This window comes from Leuciscus leuciscus (genome assembly GCF_965113295.1).
Source record: "Leuciscus leuciscus genome assembly, chromosome: 16".
NCBI lineage: Eukaryota > Metazoa > Chordata > Actinopteri > Cypriniformes > Leuciscidae > Leuciscus > Leuciscus leuciscus.
Genome location: NC_138740.1, coordinates 34,245,533 through 34,262,456, shown reverse-complemented (window position 1 = coordinate 34,262,456; position 16,924 = coordinate 34,245,533). Strand labels below are relative to the sequence as shown.

The window sequence follows — 16,924 nt, the reverse complement described above, 5'->3', positions numbered from 1 at the left end:
TTTTACATCTTATAAGATTTTCAAAATGTGACAGACCACAAACATGAGGACAAAAAATCCTAGATTTAAGCGTTTTGCTCCTATAGTGTGTGGTGTGCCATGATGTGACAAAGACAGCACACCACACACAAACAGATTTTCAACCAGAGTCTCGACTATGAACACAGGAAATCTCGCAAAATATCGTGAGACTTCAGAATAAGCATGACGGACGATATGCAGGAAGAAATTGCGATAGTGTTTGGAATGATTTTCACAGAAAATTCACGTGAAAAAACCATTGTACCTACCATTATATATAACCTTTTATACGGAAATATATTCATTCTTTATTGTCTTTATTTATTCTTTATTGGATTTATTGTCTCTTTAGAAAAAGTTATTTAATCCCTCTAGTCTATAGAACCTCACTGAACCCTTAACACTCAGCTTCTTTTTTATTTATTTTATTTTTTTATTTTTACAATTACAGTCAGGGGGGTACAAAGAGTAAAGCCGATAAACAAACATAAAAATACATATACATAAACAGTGACAAACTTAAAAGTTAAACAAAAATTTGAAAATGTTTACAGATTGTAAACATTGTATTTGTTTATTGTAAAATTGTAAAATTTCTGCTCTTAAAATGAAAAACAAAGGCTTGTTTCCTCGAAATTTACACTTATGAATACTAAATCTTAACATTAAGCTTCCTGCAAGTGTGTGTGTGTGTGTGTGTGTGTGTGTGTGTGTGTGTGTGTGTGTGTGTGTGTGTGTGAGAATGACCGTGTCTTCCATCATCTCGCTTTCTGATTGGATATTGTTTCGTTTCACGTGATAATCTCCAGAGCGTGCGCGTGTTTGTCCTCGGAGTTCCCCCCACACATCAGGATTTCTGATCGTAAATATTAAACATGTTTAATATTTACGATTCGCGATCGGAGCGGCTCCGACGTTCTTCCGAGCAGGTTCGGACACTCTTAACACACCTCACACCAAGGGAAAATCTGATAAAATAATCTGTTAAACCATCAAGATAATCGGGACATAGCTAGGATTGTCGGAAGGGGAGAAATCGGCCCAAAATCAGCCCGATTATCTTTTGGTGTGTACCCAGCATAACAAAAGGAGACGTATGTAGGGAGGTGCATGGGTGCCTTTTTTTTGTTTTTCCTCCGTTTTCTCCTGTTTTGAGGTTAGCAGGGAGATAAGACTATGTTGTTTATTTTATTCTTTATTTTGAGAAGGAAAGAGGTGTACTGCGGTAGATAGTTTGAGTTTGGTTTATTATTTTGGCTTTTCCCCCTCCTGAAGTTTTCAGCTTATTTTTTTTTTTGTCTCCTAAGTTTATGTAATTAATAAATACTTTTCTTATTATATTTCTTGGTTTCGATGGCTTATTATATCATTTAATTAATTAAGCGGGAGATGAGACTCCGGGCATCTTATTATGGCGGGGTTAAGGTGCTCTATGATTGAAATAAATCCCCGGGTGTTTAGTTAAATTGTGCGGGTCGAAAATTGGTTGTGGTGGTGCAACTTTTGTCGGACCTCGTAACACAATGCAATAACACTATAAATTGGGAATTACTTTCACAGCTAGCCCTAAGCACATGTATTTATCAATGATTGCTTTATATTACAGGCTGTTCTACTACTGACAAGTGACGTTACGCAGACACGTCTGTTGGCTAAATTCAATATTTATTGAGCATTGTATAAACATTAAAGAATAAATTTGGGACCGAGAACACTTTCAGGTATAAACAGACACAGTGTAATGTTGGAAATACACTTTGACACTACATGACCTTCACAAAATGTTCAACAGAATCCAAATAATACAGACATGTAATCCCTGCTGATCATGTGCTCACGCAGCTCAAATACAGAGATCATTGTGCACTTGAACAATACTTGACACCGGTCATAGGAAGTTCTTAAGATAAAAATAACTTCTAAACGGAAGTAAAGTAATGACACGTTTAAGGAAAAATATTTTGCATCTCTAGACAGTTTTTTGCAACATGAACTACCTGTTCAAACAGGAGGAAGATTTGATCTTCTTTATCATTGTCTGATCATTATGACAAAATATATAAGCCAGTGCACTACACAGTATTAAATCAAAATCAGTTTAAATATGTAGCCTATACACAGTACAGCTATAGCCTTGCATGAACACTTAAAAACTGAGCATTTTCAGAGGAAAATATTAGTGTTTGTATTCCAGTCTCATTCTGATTCAGCGACTGAAAGTAACGTGAAGAACATTCTGCCAGTTAGATGAGAAAACTTGCAGCTTTCTGAAGAGAAAACACAGTGTTAGAAATCAAAACACGTGCAGGTTTATTTTATGATAATGAGCTGTGAGTCTCTGACCTCATCCCTGGATTTCTCTTTTCTCCGCAGGTCTGTCTGGATCAAGAGAGACTGAAAGCAAACAAACAGACGTTCAGGCTACGGTTTGAGAGAGTCACATGATCATATTCCACACTGAAATCATAATGAACGTCACGATGCAAGAGCAGTTGAATGATCTTAATATGACATTTCTTCATCTTTTATCGATCGGTGAAAACCTACTGAAAAGTAACTTGATTTAATATGTGATATAATATTCTGATTTATCATTGCAGGATTTCACTTTTAATCCAATTCCATGCATTTAATTGGATTAAAAACCCAAGTTAAGGGTCAACAGTCAGTCAACATTCACTTTATATATACATATCTGCACTCGCGCAAATGTTATTATTATTGTAAACATGCACATCATATATAGGCATTATGTACGGATATTTGTGTTCAAATCTGAAATTCCTCTCAAACTTTCTTACACTTTGGTCGATATGTGTCTTGACTGTTTTTCTGCTGCAGAATTAGATGTTTTCTGAATCCACAGGCATTTTCTTTTCTGTTCATTGTGTTTTCCTTCTGCGCAGGTTTGTCTTCATCTGTCATCTTTTCTTTTCCTTCAGCTGCGTTTCGTTCTCTTTCTGGCATTTCTTTTAGTTTTCTTCTTGTCATATTACTGGCATGAAGTCTTATTCTTCTTATTTTGAGGTATCAGAGAACATCTGCAAAACACACAAAATATTTAACCGCATCAATATTGAAGAGAAATCATGAATTTCTGACTGGACAAACACTATATTACAGAGTAATCAGATATAGTGCAGGCCAAAAGTTTGAGACCATATTGACAATCTGAGATAAATCTAGAAAATATTGTGGATTTTTAAATATTTAAACTTCTTCACTGTTTGTCAGGGATAATTAATCATGTGTTCACAAATGAGTGATTATTGATTATGTTCATTATTGAATGTCACATTTTCTTGCTTCCAGTGAAAAACGCACAATGATCTTTGAAACATTTTCAGATCAAAGCAAAAAAGCGACATGTGAAGTAGTTTGTCTGCTTTTAACTCAAATTCTGAAATGTCGTTTGTCATTTAAAGAGTTGTTTTAAATCAGAGATGCATTGTTGTTATCTGAACACGATGTAGAAATGCCTAACAAACGACAGCAGAATACACTCACCTAGATCCAGATCTGGAAATATTTATTTCTATTTTAATTCCTACTTCAGATTTTTTCATTTAAATCCTTGGAGAAGACGGCTACTAAAACCTCAGACTTTAATCGCAGCCGAGAACAGCAGAATCCACCAGGAAATGACTGAGTAAATATTTGCAAACAGCTTCTGTGACGCATGAAGCAAATGGAGAAAGTGCCTGAACTGGTTTAGCCTCTTTTTTTTTCTTTTAAAATCCAACTTGTCATTGTTACTACTTTACAATGACTGATAATCCAGTTGATTACATTAGTCTGGCCACAGCAAGAAGACATTTGATATCATGTATGACATCACCCGATGAGTCCACTGATGATGACACTCATTTCTATTAGCAAATAAAAAACTATTTTCAAAATATTTGCATTCAATTCATTGCATTACAGGAACATTTATTTTCCTACTGCATGTGTAACCCGTCTCTACTGATGAATCCAGATCTGGTCTCTCAGTGCTGAATTCAATGTCAAAAAGGTTTTTCTTTTCACGCTGATTCAGGATCAGATCTTTTGAGCTGAAATCCAACCACACAACAAACTACAACTGTGCAGAAAAATTTGCATAAAACAACCTTTACAAATGCTGAAAATAATGTTAATTATTAATGTTATTATAAAATTATATTTTTTTTATAATTTTTATATGCAGTCCAATATGCAACACAACTGAATACCGTTCATTAATAGTAATTGAGATAGTGGTTGAATAGATCAAGTAAACAATGAGTGAATTTGATATTTCTTCTCGTATTCCTTAACTCCAGGTATATCAATAATAGGGAAGCATCTAAACTTCAGGCTCAGGTCAGTTTAGTTCTGGTTCTCAACAGCCCTATAAGCTTGTTTTCAAATCATCAGCATCAAAAACAACTGCATACTCTTTTGGTGGCTATTTTAAGTGTAAATTTATGCCTATCCAAAAATTCTCTATTATGGTTAATTAACTGTAACCAATAAATGCTATCTCTAAAATAATATATATATATTTTTTTATCATTACATACCCCCCCCCTAAGGTTAGATAGTTAAATATGGTAAGAAGAAGAAGAAGTTTAATATGGTTTCCGCCAGTAGAGGCGCTCGAGCAACCGAAGCAATGACACACATACGAGTCTAGGAGAAGAAGTGAGCGAGGGAAGGGAACATAAACACGAGAAGTGGAACACAGCCGTTCATTCTGCTCTAAATCTGCTGTTTATCAGACTGTGAGTACATTCATTTGATCATTTATTAGGAGAAATCTAAAGCCAAGCGACTAAACGAGTCAGTTCATTTAGTGAATCACTCGGAAATGAATCGAAATGAACCGACTGATGTTGTTCACTACGCTCGTGAAACCTAAACTCGTTACTGACTGTTTTTTCACATTACAATTTGAGAGGATTATGAGTTGTGTTTTTATTTTATGTAATGAACAAATGAAACATGTTAAACAGAGTTTTTAAACTGTTTCTTAACAGTTGTTTGAGCAAAACACTTAAAGCTGGATAATTGAGAGTGATTGTAAGTGTGATGATCATCTGCTAAATGAGCAACAACGACCATAATTCACTCCTTCAGTCAGTGAAGCTCCCACAGCCGTTCATGAGAGTTTAAATGCTGGGGAATATTCCCATCTTCCCACAGGAGAAGAAGAAGCAAGCAGGAGGAATTACTCCAGGAGAAACTACTGACATACTATTGTAAAGATGGAGATTAAGGAAGAACCCTGCAGAATAAAAGATGAAGATACAGAGGAACAAATAGGTTGGTGTTTTCCTTCATTCTCTTAAAGTGGCCCTATTATGCTAAATGTTCCTAATTTTGTTTTGGAATTTCTTACAACAGGTTTACATGCATCAAAGGTAAAAAAAAAAAATATAATAATAAAAAACAGTTAAAATGTCTGATAATATACACTGCACATCACCACATTTTTCAATAATTCTCAAAAGACTTGTCCTTTGATTGATTCAGTCTTTCTAAATCCCTACTTTCCGACAAAAATATTTAATGTTTAAAAAAACTGTCTTCAACAAACACTTTTCAAGACAGAAATTTACCCAATGAATGTTATAAAACGTGAATGTTATGAAGCTGAAACGTGTGCTTGATGGAAAAAAACTAATATCATTGGTTCTCACCCGTTTGAGCTTCTGTTTAATTAATTAATGTGCATAAGCTGGAAGAAAGTAAAATGCAAAAATGTAATGAGTACTTTTCAAGTTGTTATAAAATGTTAGGGTGTAAAATCGACGTTTTTTTTTTCTTTCTTTTTTTCTTCAGGAATTTAATAAAATAAAAGTATTTTACAATCCTGCCGTGGAGTCAAACTATGGTTCAAGGCCCATTTCCATGGAGTTTGTGGGAATGGTAACAGTCCTAGATCATTTGCTGCACATGGTATATGAATTTAAAAGATTGATGGAAAAATAGTTAATTTCGGATTTTAGATTTGTTCTGGAAATATAAATATGGTCTCATCGGGATGATGATTTGACAAGTGGAGGGCGGTGTTATTGAGCTCTGGTTAAGCGGGGTGGGGAAGGAACTATGCGGATGTTTAAGAGAGACGAACGGAACAATTTAAAGGGATACTCCACTTTTTTTGGAAATAGGCTCATTTTACAACTCCCCCAGAGTTAAACAGTTGAGTCTTACCGTTTTCGAATCCATTCAGCCGATCTCCGGGTCTGGCGGTACCACTTTTAGCATAGCTTAGCATAGACAGGACCATTAGCATCTCTCTCAAAAAAAATGACCAAAGAGTTTCGATATTTTGCCCATTTAAAACTTGACTCTTCTGTAGTTACATCGTGTACTAAGACCGACGGAAAATGAAAAGTTGTGATTTTCTAGGCTGATATGGCTAGGAACTATACTCTCATTCCTGCGTAATAATCAAGAAACTTTGCTGCCGTACCATGGGTGCAGCAGGCGTAATGATATGACGCAGCGCTTGAAAATAGTCCCCAGCTCGGTAACTTCCAACGTGACCGGGACTAAGTTTGTCTAACCTATTAGACCTATTTTCAGGCGCTGCATCATCATTACGCCTGCTGCACTCATGGTACTGAGCTCGTTCACATACTAGAGCACTCTGCAGACTTAAATACAGGTCTTCCAAGTTGTGCTGCGACCATTTCCCTGTGCGATTCAGCACTATTGAAAGAGCTATTTCCTTTAAAGGGTCCAATTTCCCAAATACTTGCCCATGGTTCCCACCACTCCTTTTAGGGATCAGGTGGTGAACCTGCGAGCGCTGCCCCCAGAGGAGGCAGACCCAGTCCTTGCTTTACTCTTTCCCGTTCTCGCTTTGTCGACCGAACGCAGAGCTTCAGGACCTTAGACCAGCTTTTTGTCTGCTATGAAGGTCAGCAGAAGGTAAGGCTGTCTCTAAGCAGAGGTTGGCCCACTGGATAGTGGATGCCATGGTCTTGGGGTATCAGACCTTTGGGTGAGAGCTCACTCTACTAGGAGTGTTGCTTCCTCCTGGCTGACAGATATAGAGCGTGTGTCTGACTGATTACACTGTATGCAGAAATACATCCTCCTTTTGATTCTAAACTCAAATGGCAGTGAAAATTGGGTAAGAGACAAACATAAATTACTTTATTGGAGAAATTAAAGAGATGGAACCATGCTGATGACCTGGGTCTGTGTTGGAGTAGTGAGTTTGATGTGTCGATTAAACTTGAGTTTCCGTGGGGTGCGGACTGGATCGACTCCATTCCTAGAGCTTCCGAACAAATGGGTTTTTTGGGGTGCGAACTGATGGCTCAGTGAACCTGAGGTCAATTCTAGAGCTCCTCCTGTCCGATTTTAGGAAAAAATTGGGTCCATTGGAGACTTCCAATGGAATTCTTATGTGCGCCAAATAAACACCACAGACTGTGTCAGAGTAAAACTATATGCAAAATAAGACAGACCGGTACATCGACCGCATTACTGCAGAAGCTGCACCGATCTGTCTGTCAATCTCCCGTTCCATCCTTCCATCACTCGTGAACAAGACCCCCAGATACTTGAACTCCTCCACTTGAGGCAGGAACTCTCCACCAACCTGAAGTGGGCAAGCCACCCTTTTCCGACTGAGCATGGCCTCGGATTTGGAGGTGCTGATTCTCATTTCAGCCGCTTCACACTCGGCTGCAAACCGTCCCAGTGCATGCTGAAGGTCCTGGTATGATGGGGCCAGCACGACAACATCTTCCACAAAAAGCAGAGACGAAATCATGTGGTCCCCAAACCGGACACCCTCCGGCCCCTGGCTGCGCCTAGAAATTCTGTCCTGAATAGTCATTTCAGCATCAAACTTCAACTTTGCTGCTGCGGTATATGAAAACAATTTCGTCTATCAATATGAAATCCATAACATTTAGTCAGCACAGTCAGGAGATGATACGATTCGATTTTGGCGAAAATCAGTCAAACGGTCTAGGAGGAGTTTGGATAAGTAGGTTTTGAATGAAAATCAAGATAGCGGACAGGAAGTTCGGCCAAATACGGCAAACTTGGCATCTATGTTCTCTGCCTGACCTATTGACCTTTTGATCTATTGAGACCAGTTTCATTGCAATTGGCAAATTTATTCGCATTTTTGGAAATTTCATAACTTTTGACCAAAAGGTGGCGCTGTCTCAATCTTTTGAGTACCTTCAGGGCATGGTGCTGATGGTACATACTGAGTAGGGCTGTCACTTTACGTTTGAAAATCGATTGCACAATTGATCGGACCAACCAACATAAGTTTCGAAAGCGAAAATAGGGAAACGATTTTAACGGCTTTCTCTCGGAGCGCGTCCAGCTCGTCACGACACGCCCGCAGCTGCAGGCTCTGACAAACACACATAACAGCAAATTATACTTCTGTATAATGTGTCTCTTTTTCAACAAAAATGTGAATTCTGCCGGTATTCAGACAGTCTCATACATACAGATACAGATTCGGGCTACGGTCTACAATCGCCTATGTAGGCGAAATTTGTTTGACATTTCTAATCGTAAACACAGCCATGTTGAAGCCTGCAGTAATGTTTTTCATTGATGTTATGGCAGTCCACTCTTCTTATTGTTTTTCGAGAATGTTGCACTCCTGTTTGTCATTGTGCACAAAACTTCACGCCAATAATCATCAGAAATATAACGCCCTCTTTACGTTTGTCCTAATGCCTGTTAGTTGTCCATGGATTTGCCTATATTTGGCGTTTAAAATGGAAACGTCTTTAGACATGGAAAATCGAACACTTATGTCTCAAAATCGAACATGATTTTTTCACAAAAGTGACAGCCCTAATACTGAGTTTTGTAATGTTACACCAATGCATTCGTTAAAGCTGCCGTCGGCAACCCTGGAAGATTGAGTGGACTTAGCCAAAAATGTTCATGTTTACAGCTCTCATGCCCCTCCCCCACTATCAACGAATACCCTCCCATCGAGTACGTGCTCGTCAGTGCGTGTGCACTAGATTTTCAGTGAACGCGCCCGTCTCATCGGCATCGATCAACACCATGGAGTACTCATAAAGTAAATGGTTGATAAAGCACAATTACCTGTCGAGAAGAAACGTTGCAAGCTCTGCATTCATCTTGAACCCAATTAAATCACGTAAATCTCTCCACCTTTCAAATGCCGATCCTGGTTTTATTACGGGCACGGTCGCTTTCTTTCTTTACTTCTTTCTTTTCAACAGGTGTTCTCTTTTCCCGGGTTGTTTTTGACCTCCTAGCTCTTGAGGTTAACCGAGGAATTGGAATCTTTTCCGCCATCACTCTTCGTTACTGCGCGAACTTCAGGCGTGTGCATGTGATTGTAACGTGCGCGAGGGGGGAGTGGGATCTGTGGGGTGTGCACGACCTGTGATTGACAGTCAGATCTTGGACCCGATGATCCGGGAGCGGTAGATTTTTGCAAAACAAATAACATGCTCCAGGTGGAGTTAGAAGCTCGGGTTTTTTTCTAAAACCACCTTATTTATGTTGTTCTGTCGGATTATAGTGTCGATTTCACTGAATATGATCAAAAAATGTTTGCCGACGGCAGCTTTAAGCATAGCATTTTATATCACAATACTGTATTGAAGTCAATGGCAATTTCATGTTTTGTTCTATTATAGCGCCAACAAGAGGCACAATCCCACCATTTTTTATGTCCTCATAGTGAGCCCACACGTGTGTCAAATTTGGTGAAAATATCTCATTTCGTTTTGGAGTTATAGACATTTAAATGTCACATAACAAATGACCCACACCTGACTTTGTTTGCAATTTCTTGCCACTTACTATTAATATTTTGACACTTGGCCATTAGCGTTAAGCCAACAACCTATGTTTCCAAACTTCCTACGGTGGTTTCGTCTCGGTTTCGAAGATATTGGCAAATGTTTTTTAAGCGCTAAATCACAACGCTACACAAACCGTAAGGCAAACCCTAGCATGTTTGGTATTGTTGGACTTGGCAATGATTCAGGAGGAGATGACTCCTGTGAAAATAAGTCAACCACACCCAGAGTTATAAGCATTTGAAAAATGTATTTTACCACTAGGTGACGCTGGTTCGAAACTTCTCAGGCTCCTTCAGGGCATCATACTGATGACCCTTACCGAGTTTCATAACGATTCGTTCATAAAATACAGCATTTTGGTGCAAAATTCAAAATGGCCAATGCCTAAAATAGTTGATATGGAAAAATTGGATATCAGTCGACTCGGCTATATATTTTGCTACTAGCCCTTACGGTTCAAACGTTTTTAGCATAAATATGAGTGAAACTTTGGACAGTTGGTGGCGCTAGAGGGATTGAGTTAGAGACTCCAAATTTGCTATGGTGACTGTTCAGACTGTCTTCTGTCAGTGTGCCAAATTTCATAACTTTCCCACAATTTTCTACAAATTCCCACAATTTCCTACAAATTTCATAACTTTCGGAAGAAGAAAAAGAAAAAGAAGAACGCCAACGATTTCAAGAGGTGCCTACGCACTTTCAGTGCTTGGCCCCTAAATACATTAAAAAAAGTATACATTTTGTAAAAGTTTATCCAGGGGGTCTTCTTATCCCAGTAGGGGCCAATTTACTCTTTTAATATTTTACATTTTCTGCTATAACAAATAAATGAGCAAATGTTTCTATTTATTTTCTATAATAACACATTAGCTGATGCATCATCATTCTGCACATGCTAAATTTATATCTAAATATGTTGCAAATGAAATATGTCTAAAAGTAAATCCACATTGTTCTAAAGGGGGCATCTGCCCCCATTTTACCCTACTATTAGAGTAAAACATTTGCACCTGGATAATATTATATTAATAATAATATATTTCCATCTTCCCACAGGAGAAGAAACAAACAGTAAGAATTACTCCAGGAGAAACTACAGACATACTATTGTAAAGATGGAGTTTGAGGAAGAACCCTGCAGAATAAAAGATGAAGATACAGAGGAACAAACAGGTTGGTGTATTCCTTCAATATAATATTTGAAGACTATATGTCTGTCTATGTTTTTATGTATTAATTATATATAATAATTATTAGCATTAATAATTAACTAATTTCATTTATTTACTGGTATTGCTACTGACTACGATTATACTTCATTTTGTTTTTAATTTGACCTTCTTTAATTAAATTATGGGAATTTAATTTTAGATCCTATGGATGTGAATGTTTTGAAACATGAGTTTCGAAGACCTCATTTCACAAATGAAGATGGAAACATTTCACAGACTGAAAATAATTTCATACAGAGAAGTGCTGGAAAAACTGGGGTCAAAGGATCTTTTGCCTGTTCAGAGTGTGGAAAGAGTTTCGCAGATAAATCAAAACTTAACAGACACATGAGAATTCACACTGGAGAAAAACCTTTCACATGCACTCAGTGTGGAAAGAGTTTCACATATAGAAGTATTCTTGAAGATCATCTGCGCCGACACTCTGGAGTGAAGTCGTTCAGCTGTGATCAGTGTGATAAAACATTTGTTTTTTCATCAAGTTTAAATTCACACCTTAAAGTTCATGCTGGTTTGAAGCCTCACATTTGTACTTTCTGTGGAAAGAGTTTTTCACTACTGAAGTATTTAAAAGATCATGAGAGTATTCATACTGGTGTGAGAGCTTATGTGTGCTCTGACTGTGGGAAGAGCTTTAGTACATCCAGCCACTTAAAAAAACACCAGAGAGTTCATACTGGAGAGAAACCGCACAAGTGCTCACACTGTGAAAAGTGTTTCGCTCGGTCAGATTACTTGAAAGAACATGAGAGAATTCATACTGGAGAGAAGCCGCACCAGTGCTCTTCATGTAGAAAGAGTTTCACCCAATCGTCTAGCCTACAGTATCATAAGAGAAAGGGTTGCCCGAAGTTTCCTAAATAAGCAAAAGTTCATGTTCAGATGCTCACTTTCATGTTAATAGTTTGATATTGTGATAAATCAACAGATTTATCTTGCAACACAGCGACAATATCTGAGAGAGAAATTTGTCAAAATTACATAGAGGCATGGTGAGGATTGTTGGAAATTGGGGGAGGTCAAAATGCTCCAATTTTTGATGGAAATGCTTATTTTTTATATTTGCGAGTAAATATAGTGAAACTAATCATCTCCATCGATATTCTGTTCAAATTAATTAAGTTAGTCTGGCTGTTAAGAGGTGATGCAGTATTATAAATGTCATTCATTATATCTATACTTACATTGTATGTAGAATTTGTTTCAATAATAAAGGAACAAAACTCTTTGAGTGGCTTAAGTCACGAGTCAGCCGCTACTTCCTCGTTCCAAATAAGGTTGGCGGCCTCAGGCCCATCCTCGATCTCCGACATCTAAATCGCACCCTTGAAACGGCCGTTCAAGATGCTATCATTGAAACAAATCTTCTAACAGGTGTCCAGGGTAATGGTTTTTCGCAGTGGATCTGAAAGATGCCTACTTTCATATCCAAATAAGTCCCCCATCACAGACCGTTCTTGAGATTCTCGTTCGAACAGTTGGCTTACCAAAATATACTGTCCTTACATTTGGACCGTCTCTAACTCTCTATCTGTCTCTATTGATGCGGCTCTCTCCCCTCTGAGACAGAATGGATTCCAAGTCCTGAACTACCTCGACGACTGGCTCGTACTGTGCGTTCACAGATCCTTACTCCTCAGCCATTTGGACTGCCTGGGACTCAGGATCAACATTGCCAAGAGCTCACTGTCTTCCAACCAACGAATCTCGTTCCAGGGAGCAGTCCTCAATTCAGCCCAAATGCGGGCCACGCTCACACCGGAGCGAGCCTTGACGATTCAACAGCTTGCAGCGTCTTTCAGTGTCGGGGTTTCATCACTCCTCGGTTTCCAACACGGGTTTGGGCGCTCCGTGCGAGGGCAGGCCGACTTCTGGCTCCTGGTCAAGCGCGGAGAAAAAGCTACACATCAACTGCCTGAAAATGCTGGCAGTCTTCTTGGCCCTCATAACTTTCCTGTCAGACCTGAGTCGGCACCACGTCTTAGTCTGCTCGGACAACATGGCAGTGGTGTCATACATAAACCACCAAGGTGGGCTCAGATCGAGGCCTCTGTACAAGCCAGCCAGACACCTCCTCTTGTGGACACAACTCAATCTCGGCTTGCAATCTCAATCTGCGCTTGCTGACGCTCCATCCCCAGATGGTTCACATGATTTGGAGTGTTTTTGGGAGGGCAGAGGTCAACCTCTTCGCTTCAGAAGACAACTCTCACTGCCCAATATATTTCTCGAAGGACAAGGATGGCGTATTTCTTTGTCACTATTTAGAGCCTGTTGCAAGAAAGTGTTTGAACATAAATCTCTGACTCTGTGGTAAAATATTCCGGGAACAATTAAGTCTTTCAAGTCACCTTTATTTATATAGTACTTTTTACAATACAGATTGTTTCAAAGCAGATTTACAGTGATAACAGGAAAATAATGCAACAAAGTTTGTTTCCACTGTACAGCAGATCAAGAAGAAAATAGCATCAAAGTCCAGCTTAAGTAAGTTCACTGGTTAATTTCTGTTGAAAAAAAGGTATTAATTTAGTTAATTTATCTATAAAGGCAGTCTGAAGACTCAGTTCAGCTCTCATACAAGGGTGTCAATGCAGGCAGATCAATATTATTGTTGAATATTACGTGTCCCCAAATAAGCAAGCCAAAAGCCAAAGGCGACAGTGGCAAGGATCCAAAACTCCATCAGTGACAGAATGGAGAAAAAAACCTTGGGAGAAACCAGGCTCAGTCTCTCAATTCTCCTCTGGCCAACAAATGATGTGTATGATTATGATTTAGGCAGCATTACAGGTCAGAAGTCAGATAGGATCAGAATATTTATCCAGTTCCATCTGGTTGAAGATCGGATTCATCACGCAGGTATAGAGATGAGTTTGTTGAGGATCAGTCGTGTCGATGAGGCCTTCACAGGGGAGAGTCTAGTTGATACAATCTCAGGATTGATGAGCTGCTGGGTTCATGAATATTAATCACATTCGCTCGAACTGATTTGCTGAAATCAAAACGGGGATGAGTGCCAGCCAATGAGATTGCCGTTTGCGCATTAGTCCCGCCCACTACCGGAGAAACCAGAAAATATCCTGCTTGTTCTTAAAAGCTGAATAATTCAAATGAACTCCGTTATTTTTACAGGGAAATACAACAAAGAATATCATTTACATGTAGCATGTCAATTCTGCGTGGATTTTAAGGCTCTCTCACTCTCTCTCTCTTTGCGTGTGTGAGAAACACAGCGCTCTCAGGAAAGCGACGGCGAGTCGTGCGCTTTCACACTACAGTTTACGGTACGTCAAAAGTCTACAGGCTGCGCACAGATCACCTTTACTCATGAGAGTTTAAATGCTGGGAAATATTCCCATCTTCCCACAGGAGAAGAAGCAAGCAGGAGGAATTACTCCAGGAGAAACTACGGACATACTATTGTAAAGATGGAGATTAAGGAAGAACCCTGCAGAATAAAAGATGAAGATACAGAGGAACAAATAGGTTGGTGTTTTCCTTCATTCTGTTTAATCACTGATGAGGAACATTAAGATGAAAACTGAAAAAAGGACAAAATTTTTGCTTAATTGTGACTCACCTAGTATATTTATTGTTCTCATTTCTCCTTTATTTGAATTTTGAACATTTTATATGTTGATTTTAGACCCGATGGAAGTGAATCAAGACAGACAACGTCAGTTTCAAAATCCTCAGCATTTCAAAAATGAAGATGGAAACACAGTCATTCAACAGATCGAAAAGTGTTTCACACAAAAACGAGCTAAAAAAACTGGACAAGGATCTTTAACCTGCTCTGAGTGTGGAAAGACTTGCACACAAAAATCAGGCATTGAGAAACACATGAGAATTCACACTGGAGAAAAACCATTCACATGCTCTCAGTGTGGAAAGAGTTTCACTCAGAAAAGTAATCTCAATGATCATCTGCGCCGTCACTCTGTAGTGAGATCATTCAGCTGTGATCAGTGTGAGAAAACATTTGTTGTGGAAACAAACTTAAGAAAACACCTTAAAGTTCATATTGGTGTGAAGCCTCACTTTTGTTCTTTTTGTGGAAAGAGTTTTTCAGTACTTCAGTCTTTAAAAGTGCATGAGAGTATTCATACTGGTGTGAGACCTTATGTGTGCTTTGACTGTGGGAAGAGCTTCACTATATCCAGTGCCTTAAAAACACACCAGAGAGTTCATACTGGAGAGAAACCGTACAAGTGCTCACACTGTGGAAAGAGTTTCTCTCAGTCAGGAAACCTGAAAGATCATGAGAGAGTTCATACTGGAGAGAAACCTTATACGTGCTTTGATTGTGAGAAGACCTTCACTACACACAGCCGCTTAAAAACACACCAGAGAGTTCATACTGGAGAGAAACCGTACAAGTGCTCTTCATGTGGGAAGAGTTTTACCCAATCATCTAGTCTACGGTCTCATGAGAGAAAGCATTGCCCAAAGTCATCTCGTCTAAGTGAGCAAAGTTCACATTCACGTCCATGATTTACAAATATTGTGCTTACAAATAAATTGACTTTCAGAAATTAGTAGTGAAGTTTGAACCTGGTAAAAGCGTTGCCCTTCTCGTTTCTCAAGCGCTGTAACATGATTTGTAATAAAATGATTCAAATTTACTGAACTTCTAACATTTGTTGGCATTAAAAGATTTCTAAAGTTTTTCAGGTGAACTGTGGTGAGATTCATTTCGCTTAAAGGGGTCCTATAATGCCCTCTTTTACAAGATGTAAAATCTCTGATGTACCAGAGTGTGTATGTGAAGTTCTAGCTCAAAATACCCAACAGATCCTTTTTTATAGCATGTAAAAAAAAATACTTTTCGAGGTTGAGCAAAAAGCGCTGTTTTTGAGTGTGTCCCTGTTACGTTATGTGTATTTTTCTTTGTGTCTTTATAATATCTGTGTATGCGTTTTAGATCATCGCTGATTTGCTAACAGTGCTGCCGCCTGCCAGCGGTAATTGGATGATCAGCTGGCGGTCCTTTTAAAAATTCCTCTTCCGCTTGACAATTTATTGTCTTACCCCTAGCGGACATAGTAGTCCATTTAAATGCAAATGAGTTGCTGTTCCCGCCCACTTTCAAGTAGAAGGAGGGGCTTCAAGAGCTTGTGTGTTAACAGCCTTTTATGCTCAAACCGGAGTCTGACAATGATGGAGAGACTCAAGAAGAAGTGACATATAGCCTGCTTGACACCAGACCCTTCTCAGTTGTAACTGGGTCTGGGGAAGGTTCATTCACAGCCCATTTCCAAAGGGGCGTCACCAATGGATGTCGCTCAAATGCCTCTGGGCGCAATTGGATAGACCTAAAACCAATCAGAGCCATCGTCAGCGTGTAAAGCCCGCCTCAACGTTTGTGATTGGTGCCTCGATTTGGAAAAATTATGGGCTTGAATGGGCTCTTGGCCAGACTGAATTGCAGAGCAAATCTCAAATTTGCCGGAAGTCAGTCTGGGTTTTCCCAGGCTAGTGATAATACCTATATGTTCTCAAATTTCATTTAAAGTATTACTTAATTGGCATTTCATTCTGTATTTCAATATCTTTATCATATTGTTTGAGTTGCGGTTCACATCCTTGTGCTCATTTCTTGACCGGTTAAAGTTCTGTACAATAAGTTATTTATTTAGCTTATTTAGGTCTATTCAATTTTTTTTTCTTCGATTTCTTTTACTTCATGTCTTTATCTGTTGTTTATTTAAATGCTAGAGGGCTAAGAAATCTTACTAAGCGAAAAGCTGTTTTCTTATATCTCAAACAATTCAAATCTGATTTTTGTTTCCTCCAAGAATGTCACTCAACTGTTAATTAAGAGGATCTTAATTTCTGGAGGTTACAATGGGGACTGGACATATG

The 16,924-nt window shown here is 38.7% G+C and overlaps 2 protein-coding genes and 1 long non-coding RNA gene across 5 annotated transcripts in view; 2 read left to right on the top strand and 1 right to left on the bottom strand.

Moving 5' to 3' along the window:
- LOC309478149 (uncharacterized protein) overlaps positions 1 to 15,728 on the top strand; it is an 88,077-nt gene extending 72,349 nt beyond the window's left edge. The window contains exons 2-5 of one of the 3 annotated variants that reach the window (XM_082141725.1): positions 5,188 to 5,307; positions 10,881 to 10,997; positions 14,429 to 14,545; positions 14,706 to 15,728. In XM_082141725.1, the coding sequence (XP_081997851.1) occupies positions 5,250 to 5,307; positions 10,881 to 10,997; positions 14,429 to 14,545; positions 14,706 to 15,553 (1,140 nt within the window). In that variant the 5' untranslated portion in view covers positions 5,188 to 5,249 and the 3' untranslated portion in view covers positions 15,554 to 15,728. Of the gene's footprint in view, positions 1 to 5,187; positions 5,308 to 5,439; positions 5,944 to 10,876; positions 10,998 to 11,195; positions 12,297 to 14,428; positions 14,546 to 14,705 lie in introns of those variants that run through there. The other 2 variants (XM_082141726.1, XR_014198835.1) reach the window with 2 other exon arrangements.
- Positions 1 to 16,924, top strand: part of LOC309478147 (uncharacterized protein) — a 206,570-nt gene that overhangs the window by 115,435 nt on the left and 74,211 nt on the right. The gene's annotated exons all lie outside the window — the stretch shown is intronic.
- On the bottom strand, positions 1,670 to 3,709 carry LOC309478211. Its single transcript, XR_014198858.1, has 4 exons — positions 3,529 to 3,709; positions 2,823 to 3,062; positions 2,365 to 2,415; positions 1,670 to 2,288 (listed from the first exon to the last, which is right to left on the bottom strand). It is a non-coding gene; the product is annotated as an uncharacterized lncRNA (long non-coding RNA).